At 43.0% G+C, this 27720-nt stretch overlaps 1 protein-coding gene across 2 annotated transcripts; it reads right to left on the reverse strand.

The window, feature by feature from the left end:
• Positions 1-5721: 5721 nt before the first annotated feature.
• Positions 5722-18249, reverse strand: LOC108133931 (uncharacterized). 2 transcript variants are annotated; one of them, XM_017254045.2, is made up of 3 exons: positions 16528-18249; positions 6542-6730; positions 5722-6428 (listed from the first exon to the last, which is right to left on the reverse strand). In XM_017254045.2, exons 1-3 carry the CDS (start codon positions 18137-18139, stop codon positions 6310-6312), a joined length of 1920 nt encoding a protein of 639 aa, XP_017109534.2. In that variant the 5' UTR covers positions 18140-18249; the 3' UTR covers positions 5722-6309. The 2 variants fall into 2 exon arrangements, with proteins under 2 accessions (XP_017109534.2, XP_017109533.2); XM_017254044.2 differs by having other exon boundaries at positions 6542-6793.
• Positions 18250-27720: the final 9471 nt, after the last annotated feature.

Here is a 27720-nt window from a genome sequence, read left to right on the forward strand (position 1 = left end):
ACGCTGTGGGAAATCTCACCATTATTTGGACCATGGTTATTTAATCAATGGGGGCTCAGTTGCGTGTTCTCCACATAAAAGGGTAGACACTCCAGCGTGCGCTCAACTCCCAGCATCAATACGGACTTTGATTTTGGTACATTGATCTTGGCCCTTTACGAAGTGCGTTTCGAGTTGTGCTGAGAGGAGAGGAGAACCGTTAAGATCCACGGATAGCAAACAGAATCAATGACCCAGAACATTTTTTGGGTTGCCCACATTCTGCTGTTTTGATTACGTCAAATGGATTTCCCATCTAGCTCCTCCAACTGGCTCCTCCACTATAGGCCGTATTGAGGCTGCAATCTGGGCGGCTTTCGATCGCAAACTATGTAATGCATTAACATTTCTCGATCAGCCAGAGGAAATGGGGAAGAGCCGCCACAGGAACGAGACAGAATGTCAATGGGAGAATCTTGTTCCTGGTCATGGCCGGCCTGGCGTCTCACCAGACAACATGCAAATAGCAAAATGCCAATGCCCAAGCCCCAAGTTCCAGGTCCCAGTCCCCAGCCAGCCACATCCAAGGCAAAGTCGCCGAAGGGGCCCATGCGGCCGTGCAATTTAGTCAAAGGCCCTAACGGCATTTGAGCCAAATGCGTTTACGTTTACGCATCCGCTATAAACTCGTATGCCGGGTTGTGGCTGCCTCTGACGCCGCTTCTCCGCCGGTTCGGCTCTCTAAGCCCAGATCTTTTGGATTTTAAACAGTGTTGACATTGCTTCTTTTTTAGCCAGTTTATTGCTAGATTTTCTGTTACCTATTGGGCTTAATTTAAAACTAAAAATATATACTTAAAATATTACAATTTAACTTTATTCAGATCTTTAGGTACCCAAATTTTTGTTGTTTGCCAGAACGTAAAATTGTTTTGAGGGAATGGTTTTTTCTTTAAAAATAAAATCTTTTTAAAAAATACTATATACATTTGAAGCAAACATAATAAAATTACATCCTTAAGTTTTAGCCTTTAAATAACCACAACACTGTTTGGAAAAAGGTGTTGGCAGCCAACTCAGAACCAGTTGGCAGAGTTATACTTATGCTTTAAGCAGGAGCATGCGACAAAACTGTGACTTTTAGTTTGCAGGCTGACTTCCTTCGGAACGTGGTAGGAGCTGGAAGCTGAATGTTGGATTCTGGATGCTGAGGATGCTGGGTTCTGGGTACTGGGTACTGTTAATTGGACCTGGGCTGGCGGGCTGAGCTGACGTCCCTCCCCCTTTTGGGCGTCGGAGTTTGGCAGTGCGTGGCGCACTTAAACGAGGTTAACTGTACTCCGAAGGCAACGCTCGTCTCTGGGCCGTGGAGTAAATTTAATTTTAACTTACGTCAACGCCAGTTGCTCCAGGGCCTGTGAGATGAGCGGTCAATGCACGCATTACCAGTTGCCAGTTGCTCAGTTTATCAGACGGCGATCGCCAAACCCGAGCACTTTAACTCCGACTCCATCTCTTCAGCTATAACTTCAACTGGAACTCCCCCCTTCGTGAGATCGAAAAAACAAAAAGCAGGAAAAATAAAACGAAAAACAAAATAAAAGCCCATCAAATCAGCAACGTGATGCTGCCCTTGGGCCCTCAGTCTGCACACTCTCAGTATATAAAGCGGTCATAACATTTGCACCACAATAATAGCTGTAATACTAACCGCTGCCCAGCCCCCATTCATTCAAGGATAATGTTACGGTTAATGGTGCGGCAGGGCGAGTAATTTAATTTACTCTTACAACTCGGCATCTAGCAACACCACATGCCCCCAACAACCAAAGGAAAGGAACGAATCATCATAGCGACTATCCTATGGAAGTCGATGTCCAAAAAAAAAGTTCAGACTAGACGGACGCACAGACATTCTGCCGGTGCCGATGCTCGATGCCGGTGCTGATGCACTCCCCGTTCCAGATGCAGATACAGATCCAGATAGAGATCCCTCATGCCGCGGCCATCGGCGATCGTCAGCCGGTCCAGACATTGGGCAATGGAGACGAGACAGTGAGGTCCGGGAGTTGGCCAAGTTAGTTGGCACAAATTATTGGTTTCTATTGGTATAATTTTCTTAGAATTTTAGTCAGAGATGGAAAGTCTAAGATGCGAATTTTGGGTTGCAATGCAGTCAAAATAATATATTATAAATGTAGAGTATTCTGCCAAAACAAATCTGCCTAAACTGTATAAGAAAGGTGTATATTCGTGAAAGACAATAATTGCCTTTAAAAAATTATTCCTTTTTTATGGACCCCTGTGATTTAGCCAAGTCCATCACCAATGGATTTTATTCGTTTGCCCGCAGCCACATTTGATGGTTGGCAATCGTGTTGGCCGGCTAATACCCATTATGCCATAAAGCGTTACCAAAACGCCATTAGCACGTCAGGAGGTACGCCTCTGGGATGCAACTAAAATGGAAAATGGGAAATTGCTGGGTTGGCCGGCTTGTGGGAGTTGGTAGCGAGCAGTGTCGATCGATTGATCAAATACATGAAACGATGGACATATCGATAACGATAGATAATGTTAATGGAGATGGATCTAAAAATGGAGTTATAGATGCAGCTGGAACTAGACCGAGCCACTAAGATGATGACAGGGCTGAGATGAAATTGTTGGATTCGATTTTGGCTAATTGCTGGAGTCCATTTGAAATGCCTACTTAGGGCTAATTGGTCCCCTCGGAAGCGCCGCCAAGAAATGTACAAACATTTCACGCTGTGCCTGTCATGGATGTTGTAATTGATGCTGCCGCCTCCAGGCTTCAGTCTACAATCTCCTGTCCTTCTGGCTGCCGTCCTGCAACATTGTGTGCCATGTCAGGAGATGTCAACCCGCCAGCGATGGCGACTGAGACCACGATGAGCAAGTCCAACTCCTAGACCGAGTCCGCTAAATCCAACTCAAAGACCAAGACCACGACTTCGACTATGACTCCCCGACGATGACGATGACGGCAAATCTAACAACTTTGATTGACTTGTGATTTGAAGGCGCGCCTAATTGAAGCGAGGCGGCTGCAAAAGAGAGGAACACATTCTCAAACTGGACACTACTGCCACTGGACTCTGTTTGGAATTACACAGGGCAAAATTAGAGAACAGTAAAGGACTCCTTTTAAAACTTTACAAGGGGGTCCACTTCAACATTTTTAAACACTATATGGCTCCCAAAAAATGATAGATCTATGGCAAAAATCATCCGATTCATAAGCGGAACACCATAAATGATTATTAAATCGATTTTCCAGAAATCTGCATACAAATTTGGGAACCTAATATTGTTTTGTAAAATTATTTGGAGGGTTCCCTTCAAAATGTTCAAAAATGCATGGATGGTCATTATGGTCCCCAGGGAAGAGCATATCTTTGCCAATACTCATCCGATTCTTGAGCGGAATATCTTAAACGATTTGTTGATCGATTCTCCACAAATCTGTGTAAAAATCTAGGAACGAAATATTTTTTAGATTTTTTGTCAAATTTTGTGGAGGGAAAAATTCATGGATGGTCATTATGGTCCCCAGGTTCTTGAGCGGAATACCTTAAACGATTTGTAGATCGATTCTCCACAAATCTGTATCAAAATCTTGGAACGAAATATTTTTTAAATTTTTTGTCAAATTTTGTGGAGGGTCCCCTTCAAAATGTTGAAAAATGCATGGATGGTCATTATGGTCCCCAGGGAAGAGCATATCTTTGCCAATAATCATCCGATTCTTGAGCGAAATACCTTAAACGATTTGTAAATCGATTCTCCACAAATCTGTATCAAAATTTAGAAACGAAATATTTTTTAGTTTTTTTGTCAAATTTTCTGGAGGGTCCCCTTCAAAATGTTGAAAAATGCATGGATGGTCGATATGGTCCACAGGGAAGACCATATCTTGGCCAATAATCATCCGATTCTTGAGCAAAATACCTTTAACGATTTGTAAATCGCTTCTCCACAAATCTGTTTCAAAATCTAGGAACGAAAAATTTTTTAGATTTTTTGTCAAATTTTCTGGAGGGTCCCCTTCAAAATGTTGAAAAATGCATGGATGGTCGATATGGTCCCCAGGGAAGACCATATCTTTGCCAATAATCATCCGATTCTTGAGCGGAATACCTTCAACGATTTGTAGATCGATTCTCCACAAATCTGTATCAAAATCTAGAAACGAAATATTTTTTAGATTTTTTGTCAAATTTTGTGGAGGACCCTCCACAAAATGTTGAAAAATGCATGGATGGTCATTATGGTCCTTGGGAAGAGCATTTCTTTGCCAATACTCATCCGATTCTTGAGCGGAATACCTTAAACGATTTGTAGATCGATTCTCCACAAATCTGTATCAAAATCTAGGAACGAAATATTTTTTAGATTTTTTGTCAAATTTTCTGGCGGGTTCCGTTCTAAATTTTGAAAATGTATTCGAAAGACCAACCGAAGCCCAGTATATATCTCTGCCAAATTCAATTCGAATATTAAACGGAATATTTTAAACTAAAAATATGTTATGTTTCCACTTTAAGTGGAAATATTTATATATTACTCCGTTTGTTTTTATTCTGAAGCTTCATTTCTAGGATTCTTTTTTCTCAGTGTCTTCGGAAAAAGCAGAGCTCCTTGTGTTGACTGCTCTGGTAAAATGTTCGTGAGAAATGTCATTAATACGAACGATGTGACTGCCTGGAGATGTGGATGCGAATGCTGCCAACCCAGCCTGCCATGACGTCCCCCTCGGCCCATCGCCCTTTGCCACTCTATCCGAACCGCATTGTTGCACTTAATTAATGTGAAGATGAGGATGAAGAGACTCCTTCCGTCCGCCGACCACATCGCATCCTCTTGGCGAACACGCCCTCGGCATGCAGGCCCTAGATGAGAGCGTTCGCCATATATGGGGTCAAATCATCAGAGGCATAGGCGTCGTCGTGTCTTGCAATGGGAATTGCTCCATGGACCAGGGACCACGGAGCATAGGCCGTCGTCCATGGACCACTTAGAAACGGCGATAATGGTCGAACGTTTATCTATTCCAAACGTTGTTCTGCACCCAATCCAATCGCAATCTGAAAGGCGTTAACAAATTATTTGAAACATGCAGCGCCGCGTTGGCATCCAATAATCCTCCCCGTCCTTAGACCCGATCCTGGATCCCGGTCCCCCCCGGCCGCCGTTCCATGTGTTCCAGGCGTTAATAGGCATTGCAATGCCGATAATTTGCAATTATACTTAATTGTAATTGTAATCGTCATTGTGGATGATGTCGATGTGGCACTGTATGTGTGTGGCAATTGAGAGTGAGGCAGGTTGTTATTCTTTTTTGTTTTTCTTTTATTGAGATTGGCTCGGTGTGTGTTTTGTGTGTTTGTGCTCGGGGCCATGCTACATATATGTACAACATTTCGTGTTTGCTTAAGCGATCGTTTTACTTGGCTAGACAAATGTTTATTAAGTCTATTACTTACTGGTATATGTGTGTTTGCAGGGGTAAAACATCTGTATAAAAAGCGGGCTAGGAAACCTTGTTGGACATCAAGTTGATCAAGAAGAGAAGATTGTCGTTATACGTTTTGTATCAGGTTGAAAAATGTACATCATTTCGTACAGCATTTAAATTTATTGAAATAAATGACCTCTTCGATTGCTTGAATATCCTATACAAATGTTCTACTATTAAGTTTTTGAGTTCGGTTGGTTTTTTATTCAAAAGCAGAGCTGTTTATAGCTTACGGTTTCTTGAGAGTCATTAAGGTTAAATTACATTTTACTTTTAAATCACAAACCAAAAGTAATCTTACTTCAACAGTTTTTTGTTAACATTATTTAGGAATCAAAGCCAGCAAACTGCATTTGATGAATTCATCTTATTAATTATTTCTCTATTAAATCATTACTAAATCGAATGTGTGAAATGTAACCAGTGAAGATGGTCGATCTATCTTAACTAGGACTACACACTGCAGTTCTCTATTGCAACGCCTTGTGAGAATTCTTCATCTAACCGATCCCTCGGAATATATCAAAATTCCTTTCAAATCAAGTCGGATCTGATCCTTATTTAACTACTTCGTTATGTCATTTGTAATTCAAAAACTTAGATGCAAAGAGCTTAGCAATTATGACAAAAATATTACACTATTTTGAAATGATCAATGAATATCAATTCGCTTATTGCTGCTCCTTGGGAGCCGTAACTTAATGTTAGAAAAAATACTCAGTTCCAGTGTTCTCGATGCTCGATTCTTCCTTGTCTTAACTCCTCAACGGACTTCTTCTGAAGGTTCATCCTTAGTACAGGATACCGGGATGAACGGCCCCACTTCGCTGGAAGTAGACATTCGGATTACTGCTCAACGTGGGCTCCAGAGTCGTATATAGATTCGTTTCGTCGGGTCGTATAAACATGCCTAGCGAGTGGGGGAAAATATATTTAATTTTTATTGTAAATAAGTGGGTTTAGTGTTGGCTTTAAAAAAGATATATAAAATATATTTTTATTAAGAATAATTTCGACTATTACCTGGCGCATAGCGCAACGTTTTGGCCAATTGCGCCGCTTGTGTCATGGAGGTTAGCGAGTTGCCCAACTGTTTGAGGGTCAACGGCGTGAGCGTGGGCGGTGCGGCCTGCTGTGGTGGCGGTGGTTGCGGTGGCAGTGGTGGTGGTGGTGCAGGAGGATAATAACAGAACGGGTGCGGGCTCAGGTGTGCTGGAAAATAGTGGTACATACGCGTATAGCTCGGCGGTGCGGCGGTGACGAGAGCAACCCGATCTGTGGTCGGCGGTGCGGTGTTGCAGGGATTTGTGGTTCAGGTGATTGAGGTGGAGTTGGAGTGGGTGTGGGTGCGTGCGTTGGGATGTCCCAGAGCCGTGTGTAACGTTACCAAACCATTAACAAAAACCAGTCGTGACCCACACACACGTATTGATAATATTACGTATAGGATAAATATATGTACAATAATTATTGATTTTTTTTTTGTGACAATAAATGTAAATTCAATTAAGTTTCAAAAAGGTTGAAATACCGGAAACAAAACCAAAAGAGTCAACCAAAGTAAATAAACAAAAAAAAAGGTTCCAAATGATTGATGAATATAATAATAATGGAAAAGATTACAAAAACAACACGGATGGATTATGTAATGATATATGCAAGAGTGTGTGTGTGAGTGTGTCGTGAGCGTGTCGAGAATTTTTTTTGATTATATGCGACAAAGTTTTGGGGAGCGAAGATGAAGGAGGAGTACGATAAGGAGATATGTATGTGCGGGGTTTATGATGTTGTCGTTGCAGTGATGATGATAATGTTGTTTTTTGGGTACGTTGTTGATGTTGTTTGGCGGTTGTTTTGATGATATATGTATGCATGACATGACAGTAAAAAAATAAACAAAACAAAATAAAATAATAAATATATGTATATATTTTTCATGTGCTTAAAGTGCAGCTTAAAACCAAGTCTTAGCCAAATATTGTCAGATAAATCTTTGGCAGCATAGATGTCACAATTTCTGCCCATGGCCAGTCATAATTGGCCTGACCCAGAGCCCGAACCCAAACGCAGATGTGCCAAATTCATGGAAATTACCTTGCCATATTTCACACTTTTGCCGACCAATTTATGGGGATCTTAATGATGTCAAACGATTTCATGTCAATGGGTTAACTCTACACCCTCTAGCCATAGAGAAAGTCTCACTCTGGACTGTATTTAACTCCGGTTTGCATTTATTTTTGTTTCTCAGTGAGCTCCCATTTATGGGCGATTGGGCAAAAACCCTAAACGATTTTCATTCGAATCTTAATAGGTTTGTGTTGGATTTGCAAATGGTCTTCGTGCTCATTTCCACACTTTTCTGCTCAGTGACCTTCATTAACTTAAGGGCCTAATAAACTTTAAGTAGAGAAATTCCACCAAGTATAAAACATACGTTTTTTAGGCATCATAGCCCATTTTTCTTTAGATTTCAGTTGCAATTTTTCTTTCTTATGTGATTTTTATATGATAATAATAATAAAACCAGTTCAACTCTTTGAATATTTTTCGCCCTACCCTCGCATTTTGCGAAATCCAGTTTACCTTTTCGATAAGAACTATACGTAATTGTTCAGCTATTTATAACTTTTGTCCACTTGTCATAATTAGCAGCCAGTTTTGGGCTGACAACTGGACAAGGAGCCCCTCTAAGCCTTACAAATGTGAGCCAATCAACCATCAGCGGTAGCAGCTGGGGGTTATAACTTACGATTATTATTATATTTTCAACAGCTTTGTGTTGTGAGTTAACCAAATGAAACGAGTGTGGCAAACTGTGTTAATGACATGAAAACTGGCCAACAAAAAAACGAAAAAATTACAGAGAGCAGAAAAACAGGCCGAAAACGAAGCTGGAAAAACAGGGAATACTGCGGTGGCATTGAAGCTGCTGTCGCTGAACTCTTGACAGTGTTAAATGCAGCAGTTACACACATGCCAACCCCCTGGCCTTTTTTTTGTATCTACAAGGCCCACTTTCCTGCTCTCTGGGTTTGCGGTCTTGGTTTTCTAATTAACTTAGAACAAATACTGCAATTAAGCTCGCTTGTTTTTATCCACTGCTCTGGCTTTGAGACTTCTTTTCCGCCGGTGCCGATGCCGATGCTGTTGCTGCTTCGAATGTGGAATTATGTGTCAGAAAATGAAAATGCATGTGAGTATCTGTATCTGTTTCTGTATCTGCGTTCGTAATCGTATCTGTGTGTAGGCTTTTGCATTTCGCGCACAAAAAAGAAACTAGTTTCCAGGCGCTAAGCCAGCCGAAGCGGCAAATTTGGCTTAATTCCGTTTTGGCCGAGAGCAGTAAGAAAATTTCTTTTACTGGCTTAACCACAGCTTCTGATTTGTGCTGTCTGTCAGCTCATTTGCTGATTTACCCATTATGAATTATGCGCGCCAGCATTAAATATGTTACTTTAGCTGATACCTCCTCCCCGAGCTCCTGGTTTTTCTTCTTAGCTGTCAGTCAGCGAAACGAAACGAAACGGGACGAAATGTAACGAAAAACGCTAATTAAGTGCAAATATGTATGACCAGTCTCGGAGCTTGGCGTCTGTGTGCGTGTTCCGCTTTGCCTATATATTGGTGTTAGTGATGTATCTATGTGTGTGGGGGCGGTCAAAAGGCTCTGGGTATAGTTTCTTAGAGATGGTAGGAATACGTGACTCTGAATCTAAATTTTCCTAATTATAAATATGGAAATGCTCTCTGGTAAAATATTTTGGGATTAACCAAAACCATAATAATAATATTTTTATATCAGGGTCCTATTTTTCCTTCTCCCTTAAAAAAAATTTATTTTTGAATTTTTGTTTAGTAATCAAAAGACTTAGGCAGCGAACTTGAAAAATTTTCAATTTTTATTTGTCAAGCAAAAGACTTAGGCAACGAACTTGAAAACTTCGATTGTCAAGCAAAAGACTTAGGCAACGAACTTGCTTGTCTGAATAGGAGTTTTTAGAACCTTATTCTAACGGATTTTGTTAAGGGGGAATATAAGTCGAACAAATAAATTAATTCTTTTTTTTTAATAGCTATGATTGTTGATTTTATCCAGCTGATGTTATGAGTTCCTGTAACTATTAGAAACGTATGCCCGAAGCATGTATTCTCGCCTATTATATAAATTCTTTTTATAAATTATTCCCCCATTTAAACTGAGGCAATTTATTCTTTCTCCATTATTTCCTCACTTTTAATTCTTCTTTCCGTGAGCTCGGCTATGCTCTTTTCTGTTTGGCTCTGTTTTTACTTTTCCTCACTTGCATTTAATTACGATTACTTCTGCCTCTTTCACCGGCTCCAGGGAAATTCATTAAAATTGTCCATCTCTAGAGCCAAGACGTAGCCAGCTAAGGAGACATAGAGCCACGTTTTGCATTTTGCAGTTTGTCGGCTCGCCCCGCCCCCCGCCTTCTGCTTGCCGCCACCCCTGAAAGTGCTTCCTTACCCTATGGTAAGCCCAGTATCTTCTATCTGGCAACAAGTTAAAGTTAAACCAACTGCCGCACGTTGACTGATTGCTACGTGCAGATTGTCATTGTTCCACAGTCTATGTTGTAGTCTTGACTGTTTTTGTTTCTTTTGTTGCTGTTGCTGTTCTAGCCACAGCCAGCTATTTTTTTTTGTTGCTACATACTTTGCAGACTTTAGTAATTTCTTTGGCGAGCGTTGCTGCTTTTTTTTCCTTATTGGCCTGGCGTTGACTCTTTCTTTCTTTTTAGCCAGCTTCTAGCTGCAACTAAAGCCGAAGCTAAAGGTTGTTGTTTTTGCCGTTGTCTGGGCTCTTTGAGAGTGAGTTGCCAGATGTTGTGATATCACGAAGCAGCATTATAACTAATTGGCCACGTTCGTTCTAAGCCATATCCCCAGCTCACCAGCTGCCCCCTCTCAACCACACACTCTCTCAAGCAGAGTTCATTGTCATGAACTGCGGCTGCGGCGTTTCAGTTTTTCCCTCCCATTTTTAGGCGGAAGAAAAACATTTTTCACATGCTCGCAACGCTCGGCAATTTGCATATTTTGGTTAAGGGCGTATGACCTTCAAATTGCTACAATTCAATTTACATTTAAGTTAATTGAAGCACTTTAGCTGTGGCTGCGTGAAGTTATGCAACGCATTATCCAATTTTTGGTTGGACCTTTAATAACTGTTTTCCTAACATAATTGGTGAAAGAACTTGTTCAAAACTTCTTTTATTTCTTGATAAAGGTCTTAAAACGGTCTATCCATCGTTTGTCCATATTTTACTTGTTACTAGAACAAGCAATATTAAAAACTATTGTTTTAAAATTGTCTATTATTGAAAATACTTAAGGCCCTAAATCAATAACTCCTTTCTATAAGCCCTCTAGGTTTTTGCATCCCTGGGCGGCCACCGCAAGTGCTGCTAAAGATACCGTAAACCGAGTCGAGCTCTTGGCCAATTTAGCGTAATAATTCCAGCGTACGAGCATGTGCAGTTGGCACACGGCTCATTGGCTTTCGGCTCCCCTGCCACCCGATTGAATCGGTCGCCCTGACTGGACTTGGCCTGGTCGGACTTGTAATATACTGGGTTTTAGCCAGGCTAGGAGCTGTGAGCTGGTAGCAGAAAACCGAGTGCTGAGTTGGCTTTTCCGCTTTCGGTTTCATTGCCGCAATTCGGAACTGGTTATCGATTACGTTGCTGGCCGGCTGGCTGGCACTTCTAGGCAAAACTAAATATCATCGCTCCAGCTAGCATCCAGCATCCAGCCTTCAGCTCTGTGGCTCTTATTGCAAACCGCTATAATTTTGTGGTAATATACAGTGACGCTCGTTTCAAGCACGTGCTGGCAGCGTTTACCCGACTCATATATTAAGTCTCATACACAGGCGCTGGCTGGCCGCAGCCGTGGCCGCGGTAAACTGCAAACTGAAGTTGGATACGGATACTCAACAACACGTACTTCACAGATTTGTACATTACGCCATCGTCATCATCATGATCATCATCTTGGCCATCAGTGTTGTCAAGTTTTCTGCTTGGCTCGGCTCTGCTTGTGTTCATTTTGGTTCTTTTGTTTTTGCTCTTTGGTTTTTCAATTTCAAGTTCGTTGCCTCAGTCTTTCGTCGGCTGGAAGTGGTCTTAGAACAATTGAGGCTAATCGAATCTTTTTTATGTCATATTTTCGACAGCTGATGCTGGTCGAACCGTTTCAATAGATGCCCCCGGGCCAAGTTCTAGAGTCGAGAACAATGCCAGGTTAACAGAATTCTTATGATTGAAATTGTGGTACGGTTTCTGCCTTAAGATTGCTTTAAAATTTGGGTCTAATAATTGACAGCTGAAACAATCAGAGATAAACTTTGAGGCTGAACAGCTATAAGTACAGAGAACTTTAAAGATAAGCACGTGGATATAGTTTTTAATTTTAAGACAACTTTTAAAAACAAAAATCTATTAAATGTTTTTCATGTAAATATTTTATGAATTCTTTAAAAAAGCTTAATCAAACGAACTTTTGGTATTGTTACTTTAATGAACCATTAATACTTCTCTTTTTTCCTTCAAATTAAAAAAAAATATGTAAATTTCTATATTTTATAAAATCATAAGGCAACGAACTTTTCATTTTGCTTTTCTTGGCAGAAACCTAATACTTTCCAATTACTTTTGTCCACAAATATTTCTTATAAGCCAATCAATAAAATCAATAATCTAAATGGGCTTTCTTTGGCCAATTCTCATTTGGCCAACTGGTTTATGACAATGAAGCAACCTTTTGGAAGTAACCATCAATAACACTCGGCTCGAGCTAAGCTTTAGATCCTCAAGTGTGCAAAAAAAAAAAAAATAAAGAAAAATCCAAAACCGAAACAGAAACAAAAACAAGCCTCTGGACTGAGCACAGTTAAATGGGTATGTGGCCTCCCTGGGGCGGCTCTTTATTGACAAATCCCCATCGATCGATAAACATGCAAGACAAATAGACAAAAACTTCCGCACGGGTCTCGGGAGTATATCGACAAGCTTTAACCTTCCAAGGTCTGGTCGGATCTGGTATGAATGATTGATTTTATGTATGTGCCTGCCTGGCATAAAGTCACTCAATAAAATTACAAAAAAATGCGTCGTCGCCGGAGAACAAAGACCGCTGGCAGATGCTCAGATTGATGGGCCCCGCTCCTGGGGCCCGGTTGGGCCGGACCATCTTACTTACTGACCAACTGGCCAACTGGCACCACGGCCAAGTCGAAGATGAGACACTCTGCCGACTGATAAGGTCACACGCAGCGCATCTTGGGAAGCATTCCAGTTGCAGTTTCAGTATCGTAGCCCGGGGAGCTTGTGGGGCTTTCAGGGTATAATGATAACATCAAGCGGCCGTGCGACCAACGGAAGTATGTACCAGTATCTATTTTTGAGACTCTGCCTGTCATCGGCTCGGCTCGTTGTCGACAGCTGCCCGAAGCGGTTACAACAATGCGACTTCAATTAAATCAGGCCGGGCCAACCTTGAACTCTGTCGTTTCGAGCGGTTTGTGCGCGTTCAATCAGCTCATGTAGGACCGTGCGACATCCTTTGGCTTTTCCCCAGATCCCAAAGAGCCAGGCCCCAACTGGAAACTGGAAGGGAAGGAACCGAGGCAGGAGCCGGAGTAGGGGCGGAAGCTGATGCTGTCAATCTGCGTTTATGCCTCGCCTTCGACTTTGGCTTCGTGGCGGTGGCAATCATTGAATGCCGCTCTTTGGCTGGCCTCTGACTTTACCTTGCCCCTTTTGCCCATACACCTCTGCCACAGCCACTGCCCCTGCCCCTGCCCTTGCCCTGGCCTGTTTTAGGCTGGCTCATTCCTTGGCGTCAACGCCGTTAGCTGTCGTTTAGTTTATTGTTGCAAATTGCTCAGTGAATTATGTGCCGAACTGCTTACTGGCAACGACCACACAGATACACACTCCATATATGTTTGTATGTGGTTTTTGATTTCGAGGGCTTGGCAGGAAACTTGATATTAAGGATTTATTAGAAATATCATTCAATATTTTCTACGGTTTTGGTTTACTCATTCTCAGTCTTATTTTTTTGTGGGTATATTTATTAATGATTTATGTTCGTAAGAAGTCATATGTATTTTCAAATTCAAATAGCTCTAGTTTTTTGTAAATCACTTTATGAACCAAATTATCCTGCTTGCATCAGTTGGATTCCACTGAAAGTAATCAAGAACCATTCAAATAGATTCCATCTAAATGCAGAGCCAAGAAATCCAATGATTGGGCTCTTCTTAAGCTGTCAACTTCCCAGCCGAGTCAAGTTCGTTGCCCAAGTCATTTGCTCTTCAATCAGCCAGAGCAATGGCACGAAAAAGGCAAAAAAAGGGAAAAACTTTTGATTTTGCTCTTGTGGCTCAGTGGCTTATGTAAATTTTTAGCTGCTGCCCACATTCAGCTCCAGTTTTTTCTTTCTTTGCCCTTAATCAAGCTGGAACCCTTGCTGTCGCTGCCTTTGGCTCACTTCACTCACAATCAGCCTGGCTCAGACAACTACACAACCCACACACATATGTCCGGGGATCGGATCGGATTGGATCGGATCCGATCGGATCGGGTTTGGTTTGGTTTGGCTATGTGAGTAGGGAGTATGGGGCTTGGAGCTGGGATCTGGGAGTATGGGCACGATAATGGCAGCGATTGCAGCTCTTGGCTGATGTTTGCTCCGTTTGCTTGTTAAGCTCTGTGCCAACTTTGATTTCGTTGTACTTTGTGTGTCTCCAGACATTTGTCTTTTGCTCTTAAGGTTTCTGCCTTCGGCTGTGCCTGTTTCAGTATTTTTTTTCCATCGTTTTTGTTTTCTGTTACCCCTCAAATGCACTTTCAATTGCAGACAGTTTGACGTATATATGTGTAGTCGGGGCCAGAGCACTATATCTCTCATTTATCTATCTATATGTATATATTTGTGCAAACCTACCTATATTTCGTTTGTCTTTGGCTTTCTTCATAGGATGGAATTGCAATCTGAGGCTTAGTTTGTGCCCAGGCTGCCCACAGGCACTTTGGCTTGTGGGCTGTGCCACCAACTTCAACTCCAATTCCAATTCCAACTTTAACCACAGGCCAGTCAGTAGTACTGGCCTTCCTGCGTGCCTCACAAACTGAATTGGATTTGAATTCATCAACAAGGCAAGTAAGCCACTTCCTACTTGGGCTAAGTATTATTATAATTTGGTTAATTATTTCAAAGATTATACATAGGTCAGAATATATTCATGTTTATTCTCATGTCATAAATATAATCTTCTACTATTATTTTAAATACTTCCTAAAGCCATTCCTTTTAGTGTTGCTCAAGTGTTTTCACATTACACTTTAGCTTTGTTTTCCACTTGAATTATTCGGAGTTTTCCTGTCCCATTTCCATTTGAATTATTTTTGCTGACTGTAATCGTAAAATGTGATGTATTTACTTTAATTAAATTACGTAAAGTGTTACATGGCTAAAGCACGCACATTTTGGAGTACCCCTGTGCAGGCAGCCCTCCTTTGCCCAACTCGCCACACTAGTATCTTTCCACTTTGCCACACACATAAGCCACTCAACTTTTGCTTTCATTAGAAAGCTGAAATAGTTTAAAGCCTTTTATGGCTTGTTATTGTTAAGAAAGAAAAGAAACAAAACTAATAATCATAATAAAAAAGAAATATTCCGCAAATATTGTTTTTTGTCAGGCAGTTCATAAATTGCCAAAAATTGCACTGACAGTTGGTATTGTTGAGCTAGCGTCTCTGGCCATTGTGGGATTTGGATTTGCCTCGTTTCACTTGCTCTCAGGTGGCGGGAGGTCGCCGCCATTTCTACAACGCCTGACAATGACATTTGACACCTCCTAATGGTCAGATGTGAAATTCCAAATAATAAATTTCAGCCGTGTTGATGGCTTTATTTGCATCATCAGAAACGATTTGAGCCAAGTAGCAGTAGCCAAAGCAGCCGGTGCAAAAATCTAATCAAAAGACTTAAGCCACAAACTTGGGACGTTCTCACAACGAAAACGAAAGCTGAATGCGATAGAGACGAAGGCAAACGAGCATAGAGATAGAAATAGAGATATAGAAAGACAGATGAACGGGCGGACGGACAGATCGCTGCATGTGTGCTCTTTTTACACTTGGCTTAGACGACGACGGAGCCGGCGTCGGGAAAATTAATATGCCAAACAATTACACGGCCTGGCAAAACAATTTTAAGCCCAGTTAATGCCGGCGCACAGTGGTTGGAAATTACAGAAAAATTCACCGCGAAAAATTGTCTGCAATTGGGAATGGCTAAGAAATGAAAGCGCACAAATCTGCATACAAACAAATAAAGCAGAGCCAAAGGAAAATTGCCATACATACTAATTGGAAAAGAAATGCATAGTCAATGAAAAAGTAAATAATAATGAGGGGCGGGTTTTTGGAATTAAATTAACAAGATTAGATGGTATTGGATTTTTTTAAAAATTAAATATTCATACCAGACTTTAGAAGAAATGAGGTGAGGAATAAAGGGTTTCTCTACGGGAAAGGTAGATCCAAGAAATACCGAGAATTAATATTACTAGCTACTAGCTATTACTACTCAAAAGTTGTTCACTAAATGGAATCTTACAACTCCACTGTGCCTTAGCTACTGTCTGCTGGAGATTGCTGTCTTTGAAAGTTAAGACTTTTGCTTTTTCTCTTCTCCGGCTGTCTTTGTTATTGTTGCTTTTAGAAAGAGCGAACGTACGGATAAACAAAAGTTCAAGAGGTTGCCAGCCCCACCCCCCGGCGCACATGAGGCAAGAAAAGAAAGTTATTACAAAATTAACAGAGTCTGACAGCTGACAAGGGCAGGAATGGAATTGTTGGCTGCCTGAGTTGGGTTCGATTGCTCACCGCAGAAATTGTGACAAATTAAAATAGATATCCGATATAGTAGCTGTAGTATATAGGGGAAGAAATCGAAGCGGGACTTACCACCTCCGTTGTTGGCACTGGAACAATGTTTAGAGCTGAGACCCTGGGCCGTGTTGGAGGCCGAATTGGGCAGTCCGCATCCGCTCATGACCCCGTACTTGATGGGCTTGAAGTGGAAGAACGACGGCGAGTATCCGGATCCGGCACGGCTCAACGAACTGAACTGCTCTTCGCGATCCTCCACGTACAATCCCTCCTTGCCCATGGCGGCCAGCTGCCGGCCCTTGGGCATGAACATCACCAGGAACACGGTGGCGGAGGTGGCCACTAATCCGAAGGCTATGCAGGCGTCCTTGTGCCTTTCCGCCACAGCCAGACCACACAGCATCCATCCGAGCCAAATGGGAATAGCTCCGCCTATGGCCAGTCCAATGTAGGTGGCCTCCCGGTAATTGTCCCGGATTCCCCGCGATTTGATGGCCAGAACCGCGATGAAGACGATCAGGAACACTATGTAGATCAGCGAGAAGAGTAGCTCCGAAAACTGGGTCTTGCACAGTGGAATCAGCACCGTGCTGACCGCCGCTATCCGGGTGTAGATCTCCGGCGTACCGTCCAGCGTTGTGTAGGATGTCGGATAGAATAGGGCCGAGTAATTGGTCTGGGAGGCCACTGTGGTGCTAAGGAAGCCACTGCCCATCACCGGCACACTGGTGGTGTAGATCTCCGGAGGCTGGGTGAGGAGCCACTGTCCTCCGATGGCCACCTGAATCAACAGGGCAAAGAGCAGCAGGAGTCCTTGGTATGGAGCCGGCAGATACACCCCGCCGTTCAGACTGATCAGGAACACGCACTTGACCAGCAGGGCGGCGAAGACCAGGGCATAGGCCACGCCTACTCCAAAGCGGATGGCCCCACAGCTGAGCAGCGTGGGCTGGGCGGTGATGATGGCACCCAGGCTGGCGCAGGCAAATAGCCCCAGGAGCAGCATCTGGCCCAGAAAGAGGTGCCTGCGGGAGGGCGACGTCCGCCAGGCCTTGAAGAGCACGAAGATCTCGAAGGCGGCCATCATCAGCATGGTGAGGGTGGCCAGCACCAGGACCGGCACCACCCACGGTTCCTTGCGAAGGCCGGCGAAGGGCAGGTGGGTGGACACTATGCTGGGTGGAGTGCTGTTGGAGTGACCACCACTCCCGTGTGGTACTCTTCCGGTGGTGCCAGCCGCTCGTGCCTTGGCGCCCAGACTTCTTGTGGGCGTGGCGGCGGTACTCGTGGTGGTGCTGCTGGCTGAGAGAGTGGGCACCACAAAGAATTCTGTGGACATTTCCAGGCGGGCGGCACTTGAGACATTACCGGCCGGAAAATTAAGATCCAGTTGCTTGGCAGCGCGCTGAGATCCAGGTGAATTAGTTGGCGGTGGCGCAGTGCTGGTGGAAGTGGTTGTGGTCGTAGAAGTTGTGGAAGTACTGGTGGTGCTGGTCGTAGAATTGGCATTCCTGCTTGTCGGCTTGAGCACATGGTAGGCATTGCGATCGGACTCCTGGCTGGTCACCAGCCGCACCCGCCGCCAAATATTATTTCCATTGACACTGAGGCTGCGGGACGCCGGTGTGGTGGCGATCAGCTGCAGGACCAGCAGGAGGATCAGCAGCAGGTGGCGTCTCCCGGCCATTGGATGTGATGATAGCCCAGTGCCCCTGGACCCTAGACCCGAAACCCTTTAACCCTTTGACCGCTCAAATGCGGCTCATTTCTTTCGCTCACGCACAAGCTTAACACACACGCGATATCTTTCCTCTATATCTTGTCGCTGTCTTGCTAGGCGATTTCTCGGTTCACGATTCTCAATTCTCGCTTTTCGTTTGCTCGATTCTCAGTTCTCGATTCTCGCGCTGGAACGTCCGCTCGCTCCAATCGACCAAACTCGTCTGGCGGAATCTGCAAGCCCGACTTTGGTGCGGCTTTGTCGTTTGAGACAGGTTTGAAGCGGCTTCGAACTAACAATGTTCGAGTTCGATGTGCGTTTGGTAACGTAAACGTAAGAGCCAGGCTTTGAAAATGTAACTATGTAACTAAATAACGGTAATGATTTTGTTTTAAAAAATAAATAGAAAAACTGGATATACTACTAGTAAGAGTTTAAGAAAGGGATAACATTCTTAATAAGACTTTTTCCATTTTAAGAATTCTTAGAGATTTTTATTGGTAAGAACTTATTTAGACCCAATTGCAACCAGCTAGAGAAAAGTTCCACAAACTTAAGATCCACACTTAAGAGCCTCGCTAGGAGAACACTTTCATTCGTTCTGCACATTTGTTTGTATGTTTGTAGAGATCGGTAGAGACTTTATGGCCAAGACTTCTCTGCTCGCATTTACTGGCAGTAGAAAAGTAGAAAAGTGCTATAAGCTATGAGCTATTAGCTGGCCGCTTTGCGGTTTGCTTTCATAGCCACACTCTCTTCGAAAAAATGGGCCCCAACAAAAGGCCAGATAGCAAAATCCACACACAAAGGCGATTGTAAATCAAAAGCGCGCTAATGATATATCGATATACAAAGTGTTGAGGTGGGAAAGGTAACGCCAATGGCAATTCGCATATATGTAGGAACGGACGGCAGTAGGAGCTCGCCAGCACTCTGATTCCGATTTCTTGGGTATTATTGTGTTCGCAGATTGCGCTTTTAGCCAAGCACAGTTAGGTTTAGGCCCTATATGGATTACCTGAATGAGTGAGCAAAAATAAAGCAAATAGAAAGAATTAATAGAAGTCTGACATAATTTTGATTTGTTTGGAAATACAGTAGAAAGTATTTCGGGATTCCCTGGGGCGTAAGAATAGCTTGACTTAATCTTGTTCATATGGAAATTATTTAGAGCAATTTAAATTGCATAATATTAGACTAAATTCTTTGAAATTTTTTATGATTTTAGTTTCTGTAAAGTCTTGCCAATTTTTTGGTTCTGTGCAAACGGTTCTCAGTTGGGCTTTCGGCCACTACTGGACATTCCGTACCGCCATTCATCTCCATATTTGGCACGGTTCACAATGCGCAGCCATTAGCCGCAACAAATGTTATGTAGATCGTGTCGACTGAGCTTCCCCTTGTTGGGTCCCTCCGCCCCGCCGGGACTTACGGTATCGTTAGTGCTGATCTTGAAAGGTCCGGTCAGCCGGCCGGCAATCCGCGTTCTGTTTCGCGATCTCAGTATTGACATGAAGGCGGGTAAATAACCTTTCGGCATGGTTCGCAAAAAATAAAAAGATAAAGAGATACATAAATGAGCTCGTAGTCAAATTTGTGATTCGCAATAACCGTCGAAAGATCTGCCATGATACGTACTCTTACCTGTTCTGTTCTACCTGTTGTGTTCGGAATATAATTTATGAAGTTTTCAATTAGAACACGACTGTGGAAAATTAAATTCCTCCCATGTTGTGCCTAATCCTTGTAAGCTAAGCTGTCGCCGTCCACTCGCCATTATATTAAAAATTAAAACTGTCACTTGCCTGTTGGCCTTGCCAGCCAGCCTTCCGCCTAACCGAGTTCCTTTGGCTAACAGTTCTTTATGTAATCCGGCGGTCTTAGAGCAATCTTAGCTAATTAACAGGCATTCTAATATTACGCTATGCCTTTCTCCCCACCGCCAGATCGAATTTCACGACATGGCCGAGACACATTGCGTTAATAACCCCTGACTGGGCACAAGATCAAGGCAGTCCTGTGGCTCGTGCGCAGGCCAAAAGTCAATTGGCCAACACCGTGACCAAAAAAATGGTTTCTTGTAAGAGGATATTGCTTTAAAAATGGTTGATATTTTTGATATTTCTCCCTTGTTTTGTTCTATAAAATATGTTTATCAGTTTTATTTTATTACTTTCCTACTCTATACTAACCTTTTCGTTTGGTCTTAAAGCTCTCATTACTTGCCTTGTGTATCAACTTTCTTTATGGTTAAAAATTATTAAAATTTCATTGTTTGCCGCCTCAATGGGCCTAGAATATTTGCACGATTTGGCCAAAAAGAAAGAGCGATTTGACCCCGTCGATTTATAGGCTTATATTACTCGTACCGCCGGTTGGCACAGCTATGGCGGCGCCAAAGATCCAAATCCTCTGCAAAGTTGATTGATTCCGGCGATTTGAATGTCTGCCCTCATACCGGTACCCGGACCCCAAGCCCCAAACTCCAAAAACCAAAGAACCTGCGGTTGCGGATTAGATAGAAGTGCCGACTGTTGGCCAGGGCCAGAAATGTGTCAGTTGAACCGTTGCTCGGGGCTCTTCATGGGCGCCTTAATTTATTTGCTACAAGACCCGCCGGCGCCGTCTGGGTCAAGTGTCAGCCCATGGAGGTTCGCCAATGTCCGTCTCATCGTCATGGCATTTTGGTTATTAATTTTCGGAGCATTTCAATCGGTGTATTTTATATGGTTTTTGGTGCAAGTTTCGCGTAAATCTTCGGTGTTGCATTTTCAAATTTAAATCGAAACCAGTTGGTCAAGTGCGTTGAACTTGCTACCAAGGCCCAGAAACCGAATATCCAGAGACAAAAGCCTCTCGGCGATCTTATTTATTTATCAATATGTAGTACGGTCCCCCTGTGCTCCAGTCGGGTTCATTGTCGTCCCCAAAAGAGCGAATTCTGATTTATAAGCGAGCTCTTGCCCAGTCCCTCGGTCCCCAGACTTTTTCCCGCATAACCCCCTCTCTCCCTTTTTTTTTGTAGCTCGACGGGGCTGCGCTTTAATCACGTGCGTGCAATGCGCACATGATGATGCGCCCCAATCCGAATCCCCATGCAAGCTCCTCACATGCTCCTCCCTTCCTTCAGCCACCTGTGCTCCCCTGGCATACCCGGCACCCAATCCGATCCCAATAACGATCCCGACCCCGCCGATGCTCTTGACGATGCTGGGATGCCGCTTTTCTTGTAGCTGTTCCTGGTGTTGCAAATGCTGCCAGGCCAAACACCCAGTGAACATTGCTTAACAGCGAACTACTCGCTTGCCATTGACAGTAGATGGTAAAGAATTAGGGCTGGTTTATTATTTTACCATTTATTATATTTTACTTATTATTTATAATATAATTTGTACTACAACCCAAAATCAATAGGAAATAGTTTCTCAAACTTACATAAATAGTTAATAGCTATAGAAATTATTCTTCCTTAATGTTAAACTCTTAGAAAAAGGGAAGAAAAAGCAATTTTTCTAAAGACCTCTACTAGATCCTTTAAAAAGCTTTGCCTCTTATACATATATAAGTTTATATAATTTATTTAATAAAAGGTTTCTCATTAATAAGTGGGATGTCAAATATTATTTTATATATTTAAAATAATTCAATAAATACAAAATACCTCCTGATTCCTTATTTATTTATCCTCGGGTGTGCTTTCCTCTATATGTTTCAGTCCATTATGCAGAATGCATATAAATGTAAGTGCAAGTATCAGAGTGAGTGTAAGTGAGTTGATGTTGTTGCTTTTAATGGTGTTTTTGTTGTTGTTGGTAGGTACTATTGTTGTTACTCTTGTTGTTGTTATTGTAGTATGAGCGCGCATGCGTGAAGCGTCCGTTTTAATCGTTGCCTGGCCATCGAATATTTCTTTGGCCACGACGGCGATGACGACGTGGAGAGTTGGCTCGTAAATCCGGCGTATAAAAGGCACATAGCTCTCGCCCCATTTGGCCGGGGTATCGGAGGATCGAAGTATCTAGGCTCTGAGGGATCGCGGGTGTCGTCCATTGTTGCTGTGGGGTGTGGTAGGGTCAGTCTCGCGGCTGGAACTTAACTTTTGGCTGGGATTGGGACCTGGACTTGGTCATGGTCTAAGACTGCGACTGGAGATGGGGCGGCGGTTGGGCTGAAGAGGTATAAAGGCCTTTAGATGGTGGCTAACTTGGCTCTAAGAGCTGCCTGACCAAAGGCTGATTTACTATGATCCGCTTGAGTTTTATGTGCAGAAAGATAAAATTTTTAAGATATTGACACCTTGTTAGGCGTTTGAGAGACAGCCAGTGCCTTGGGGGCTGCAATAAGGAAAATAACTTTCCGAGGCGGCTCCGAAAGGTGGGGGGCATCTTAGAACCGCCTCCCCTTACCACCTTCTACCTTCGTTCGAATCGCCCTTCCCGTGGCTAATTGTGGGTAAAATTAAATGCATTTCCCGTCGTCAAATGCATAACTTTAGGCCGGATTATCGAGGCGTTGCAGAGGCATTGCAGAGATTATTGCCAACCAAGACGTTCAATCCTCTCAATCTCCTTCTCGTGGGTGTCACAGGCGGGCCTGGGTTAAATTTATGGAATAATACATATCTTTATGGCTTCATTAGTGAAAAGCTGCTCGGTGCCCGCGACTTTTAACCCTCCGCTCTCCCAATATCCCCCCTGCGAAGTCCACCATTCGACACGCTGTCTGCAGCAGCGCCCGAAAGGATCGGCGGTGCAAGAACCGGAGGAGTTGGAGTCTCTGCCGATCGACATGGTCGTCAAGCGTCATAGTCATCGTCATCGGCATCGCCATCGTCTTCATCATCGTCATTGTTGTTCTTGTTGTTGCTGTTGTCTATGTATCTGTCACTACGTAGAGTCGTCGAGCTCCGTTCTGGAGGCCTCTGGCACTTGAGACTTTGTATGCACACTTCAAAGAGGTTCAGTTCGGGTCGCTTCGATTCGGTTCTGCAAGCCAGAGAGTGCATATGGCCATTGGGAAGGGTTTTGAATACCAGACATCTTACAGAATTCTTTATAAAATAAATAAACAAATAATAAATGCGACTAGTATTTATTTAAGCTTGGTAAGGAGATCCTTAAAAAAAGAATGGAAAAATAAAGACTCAAGGTTATGAAATATTATCCTTTTAAAGCATATATTCCTTACCATAAAATAGGAATCTAAATCTGCCAGTAATACGATTATAATTACCATAATAACACATATCACTTAGGGTTTTTTAATAATCCTCTTTCATTAGGGCACTCCACATTCGATTATGTTTTAGAGAAACTTGCTCCTAAGTTCGGTTCTTAGGTTCGCAGATTGATTGAGCCTTTTATTAAAGCGCACGTACAGCGTATTAAATAAATTGTTAGTTACGTTCCGGAACGGAACGGAACCGAAAAGCAACCATCCCAGACTCCGATGGCTGGGCAGCCCTTTGCGCCCAGATGCTATGTCTGGATTTGGATGTGTGGGGACGAGATGGTGTGGTGTCGTATGGCATACAACGCCCCCGAAGGTGTTGGGCGGGAAAATCTGAAGAACATAAGAGGGTCGACGCGATGCCAGGAATTCCTTTTTATTCAGCTTTCCAACAACAAGAACCACGTCATTTCGTGTGTGCGGCAAGAGTCTGTCGAATAGATGTCTATGCATTTTGCTTTATGGTCCAGCCACGTATCAATTATGTGCCAAAGTGCTAATGGCTGTTGACGGCTTCGCCATTGGCCATTCTGGCGATTGTGGGTGTTGCCAACATGGAACATTCCTCGGACGGCATATTTCCGAAAGGGTCTATTCCCCAGCAACACAGAGAAATTAAAGCTGCCGCCGACACTATGGCTTGACTAAATTAGTTTTTCTTATGTTTCGTTGGTGCACTCAGTGCATGCGATTTCCTTCAGGCGAAAAGTGAAAACCTGTTTTAATTATTTAGCCACTCAGAGCCTCAATATAACGTGCCAGTCTCTGAGCAGGGTAATTCAATTATGACACAAATCCATCGCATGCCAACTTAAATCAAAATGAAAATTTCCAAAACCAGCGAAGCGAAATCGAAGAATATTTTGGTATAATTTCTATTACTTTCTAAGTTTATGAACAAGGTTTTATAGATCAAATTATTACGTGTATTTGATCAATCCTAAAACAATCGGGGATCTGTCCTATTTGTAATTTTTGTGGCATCCAATCATCCTATCGAATGGCTACCGAAACTGATCTCAAGATCAACAATCGCCTTGCAGCCAATCACATAGAATCACCCAAACGAAAATACGAAGAACTCGACGTGGTTCGCATCGTTTTTTGGGGTCTTTGGGGGTCGGGTCCGTTATGCCCATCTGCATCCAATTAGACGAGGCCAAGACGAAGGCTTTCTTCTGAGCCATTCGTTGTCCTCGAGGCTCGCGGCCCTCGCTGAGCCCAATTCCGATGGCCTCTTTTGGGGCCAATCGGCTAGTAACTTATACGCTTGTCGTTCACAGTGCATGATTAATGACCAACAAGGGCCGTGGACCAAAGATGCTGGAAAGAGGAACAACCTAGTAGACCTAGTAGAAGCAGGATGCCAACCGAGTTGGGCTCACAGCAGATTCTAGCTTCACCTTAGCCCATCCAACTGGCAATTGGCACAGTCTTGGCCTAGACGAAAAACGAAAACAACAAAATTAAAGGAAAGTCAACGATATTTAAGCCGATCCAGCTATGAGCTACTTTATAGGATGGCTTCAAGCAGAATAGTTATTAGTGAAAATTACTATAAATTATAAAACTTTAAAATATTTGATATTTTTTAGGAAATAATTAGTAGTTTCTTTAATATAATCATTAAAGTCTATCAAATAAAAGTAAGAGTTTGAATTTGAAATTACTTGAATAAAATGGGATCCAATTATTAAAAGGAATAACTTAACTTATTTTAAGATGCAGGTTCTAGTAATCTACAATCTTTTTTTGATTGATTTCTTGTTAAGAAGATAGAATCTAGATAAAATATTTTTTATGAACATTTTATTGCTGTAATATTTATTATGCCAGATTGAAATCGATCTTGCAACTTCTAGCCCAGGGACTCAATTATGCGATCGTAGAGTACAAACAGAAATAGCAAAATAAAAAATAAATAAAGGCAAGTAAATCGCTGCAATATATGTAAGTTTCACACCTGAATGTAATCGAATTTTTATCATTTTACCTCCGCATTGCATTGTTGCCAGGCGAGTCGCAAGTCGCAAGTCGCGAGGCGAGTCGCGGGTCTCGAATCTCGAGTGGATATAAAGTCTGGGGACCTGGATTGGAGGATTGGAGGTGGGCTAGAGCTGGAGTTGAGCTGGTTGCGAGCAGCCAGCAAATTGAAATTTATTGCCACTGAGCCACTGGAAATGCCGTCCGCCTGGCCAGCTCCAACCTTCCAGCTCCCTCCACCTCCGCATCCAAATCCTCCAAGATTTGGGGCCAGGTTAAGGCAGGGCAAAGCAATGGAATGGTGCTGGAACTTTTTTTCTTTCTTTATTCTGTTACTGTTCATTTTTGGCCAGGCCAACTGGTCGCGTATGTGGGTCGCATTTATTACAGGCAGCAGCAGCAGCCGCAAAAGCCCCTCGATTGGGCCTAGAGAGCTTATTGTTAGATAAGAAGTGTGACGTTAGCCTATTAGAGGCGGCTAGCTTGGGATTGGGCTGCGGATTGGGATGATCGAGCATCGGGAATCGAGAATTGCGAATCGGGTTATATCAGGGAAATCTAGAATCGAGGATCGCTGATTGTCAGTCAGTCTCGGTTTCAGTTTCCAATTCACGGCAACTCAGTCACTTGCCATCAAGGATGGAAAAAGACGAGGCCAATTGCCTGGGACAGAGCCAACGCCCGCACGACTTCAACTTGGACTTGACTTGGTCTTGGACATGGACTTGGCTTTGGACTTAGCGAGCTGACTCTGGCTCTGGCTTTGGCTATGACTCTGGTCTTTGACTAAGAGCTTTTTGGACTTGCCTACCGCCATCGGAGATTTATGGCTTAGATAAGCGCGAAAAGTTACAGATGCTTATGCAGCGGCAGCCACTGCAAGGCGCGTCTTGGGTTCAGTTCACGTTCCTCATTCGGCCCCCTGGACGTGGGTGGAACCAAGAGTTTCAATCAAAACAGCACCTATAAAAAAACCATGTTCTTAACTTTAACCATAAAATACGGACATGTTTTCTGCTAAAACTTAAGTTTCTTTTTATGGGAATATATGTATGGAAAACTCTTAGAACAAATATATAAAAGTATTAAAAACAGTAAGAAGAACGTTTGGTTAGCTGTCCATAAAATAGGATAGTAATTTTGATATCATAACATAACTCCCCTCGCTGGCAATGCCTGAAGCACGTTGTTGTCGTCGTCTCGTTAGCGTGGCGCGATTGCTGGCCGCGATTGGAAATTGGCAACTGGCAACCGGCAACTCGCAACTCGCAACTGGCAACAGCCAACGGCCAAGAGCAGAAGCAGCCGGAGAATCGGCAGCCACGGCCAAGACAACTAGTCTTTTGGTCTAGTCCTAAGGGCCGATCGATAAGAATCGTGGTCAGTCGTCGCAGTCTTAGTCTCTTATAGAACTAGCCCATCCTTTCGGCAGCAGAGTCGGGCTAAATTAGTGGATGCCGCTTTTAATTCCTATCACCCTTATCGCACTGGCCGCATCTTAAATGAGGTCAATTATCAGCCAAAAGTGCAAGTTGTTGCATCTATGAGTGGGATTGGCTTCGACTTCTCTTTCTTGGCCGGCCTTCTTTTTCAGCCTCTTCTTTTCTTGGGGAGCTGACTTGTCTATCTGGCTCATAAAATTGAGTTTCACTTTCAATTGCCGCAGTACGGCGAGAGTAATAGAAACTGCACATTAAACGCAACACGTGCCACGCTTCATGGGAGCAACAACACCAGCAACATCAGCAACTGCCACAGCAACGGCAACGAAGCAACAACTGCAACAACAATCTACCACCTCCTTGGATCGCTGTGCTGCACTTTGCAATCAATCACAAAAAGCCTAGCTAGTCCGTAATTAGCGCAGGGAAAAAGCACTGCAGCAACAGCAACATCAACAAATATCGCACAATGCACATTGCTTATAGAAAAAAACAAAGAAAGCATGACGAGGCAATGGGAGTACACTGAGCAATAATCATAAAACCAAGGCTAATTAAATGGATAATCAGCTAAGAAATGAATATCGCGCAAGGTGATATCTGATGTTGATATTTTCCGGTTGAATATTGAAGTACTACTAACAATCTTTTTTAATATAAGTCTTTATGTTTAGTTTGGATAACTAAAACATAAACCTATTTTAAAGTTTCTACCAAATAAAAGGGCTATAGTTTCCCAGTGTAAAAGAAAATTTGCTTAGTTTTTGTTTTCGCGCGCTTGCGCTCGCCGCAGAATAGACTGCAATTTGTGCAAGCAATGGAGCAGCAACTCGGCCAGTTTCATTAAAAATATTTTGGGTTGAATAACAATAGTAATAATGTTAAGTGCAAGGC

The sequence above is a fragment of the Drosophila bipectinata genome, chromosome 3L (genome assembly GCF_030179905.1).
Source record: "Drosophila bipectinata strain 14024-0381.07 chromosome 3L, DbipHiC1v2, whole genome shotgun sequence".
Taxonomy (NCBI): Eukaryota; Metazoa; Arthropoda; class Insecta; order Diptera; family Drosophilidae; genus Drosophila; species Drosophila bipectinata.

Coding starts and splice junctions, on each gene's coding strand:
- LOC108133931 (XM_017254044.2), bottom strand. CDS start 18,139: ATGGCCGGGAGACGCCACCTGCTGCTGATCCTCCTGCTGGTCCTGCAG. Junction 6,794..16,527: donor CAGTGCCAACAACGGAGGTG/GTAAGTCCCGCT, acceptor CGCCGACCACAG/ATCGGGTTGCTCTCGTCACC. Junction 6,429..6,541: donor AACGTTGCGCTATGCGCCAG/GTAATAGTCGAA, acceptor CCCACTCGCTAG/GCATGTTTATACGACCCGAC.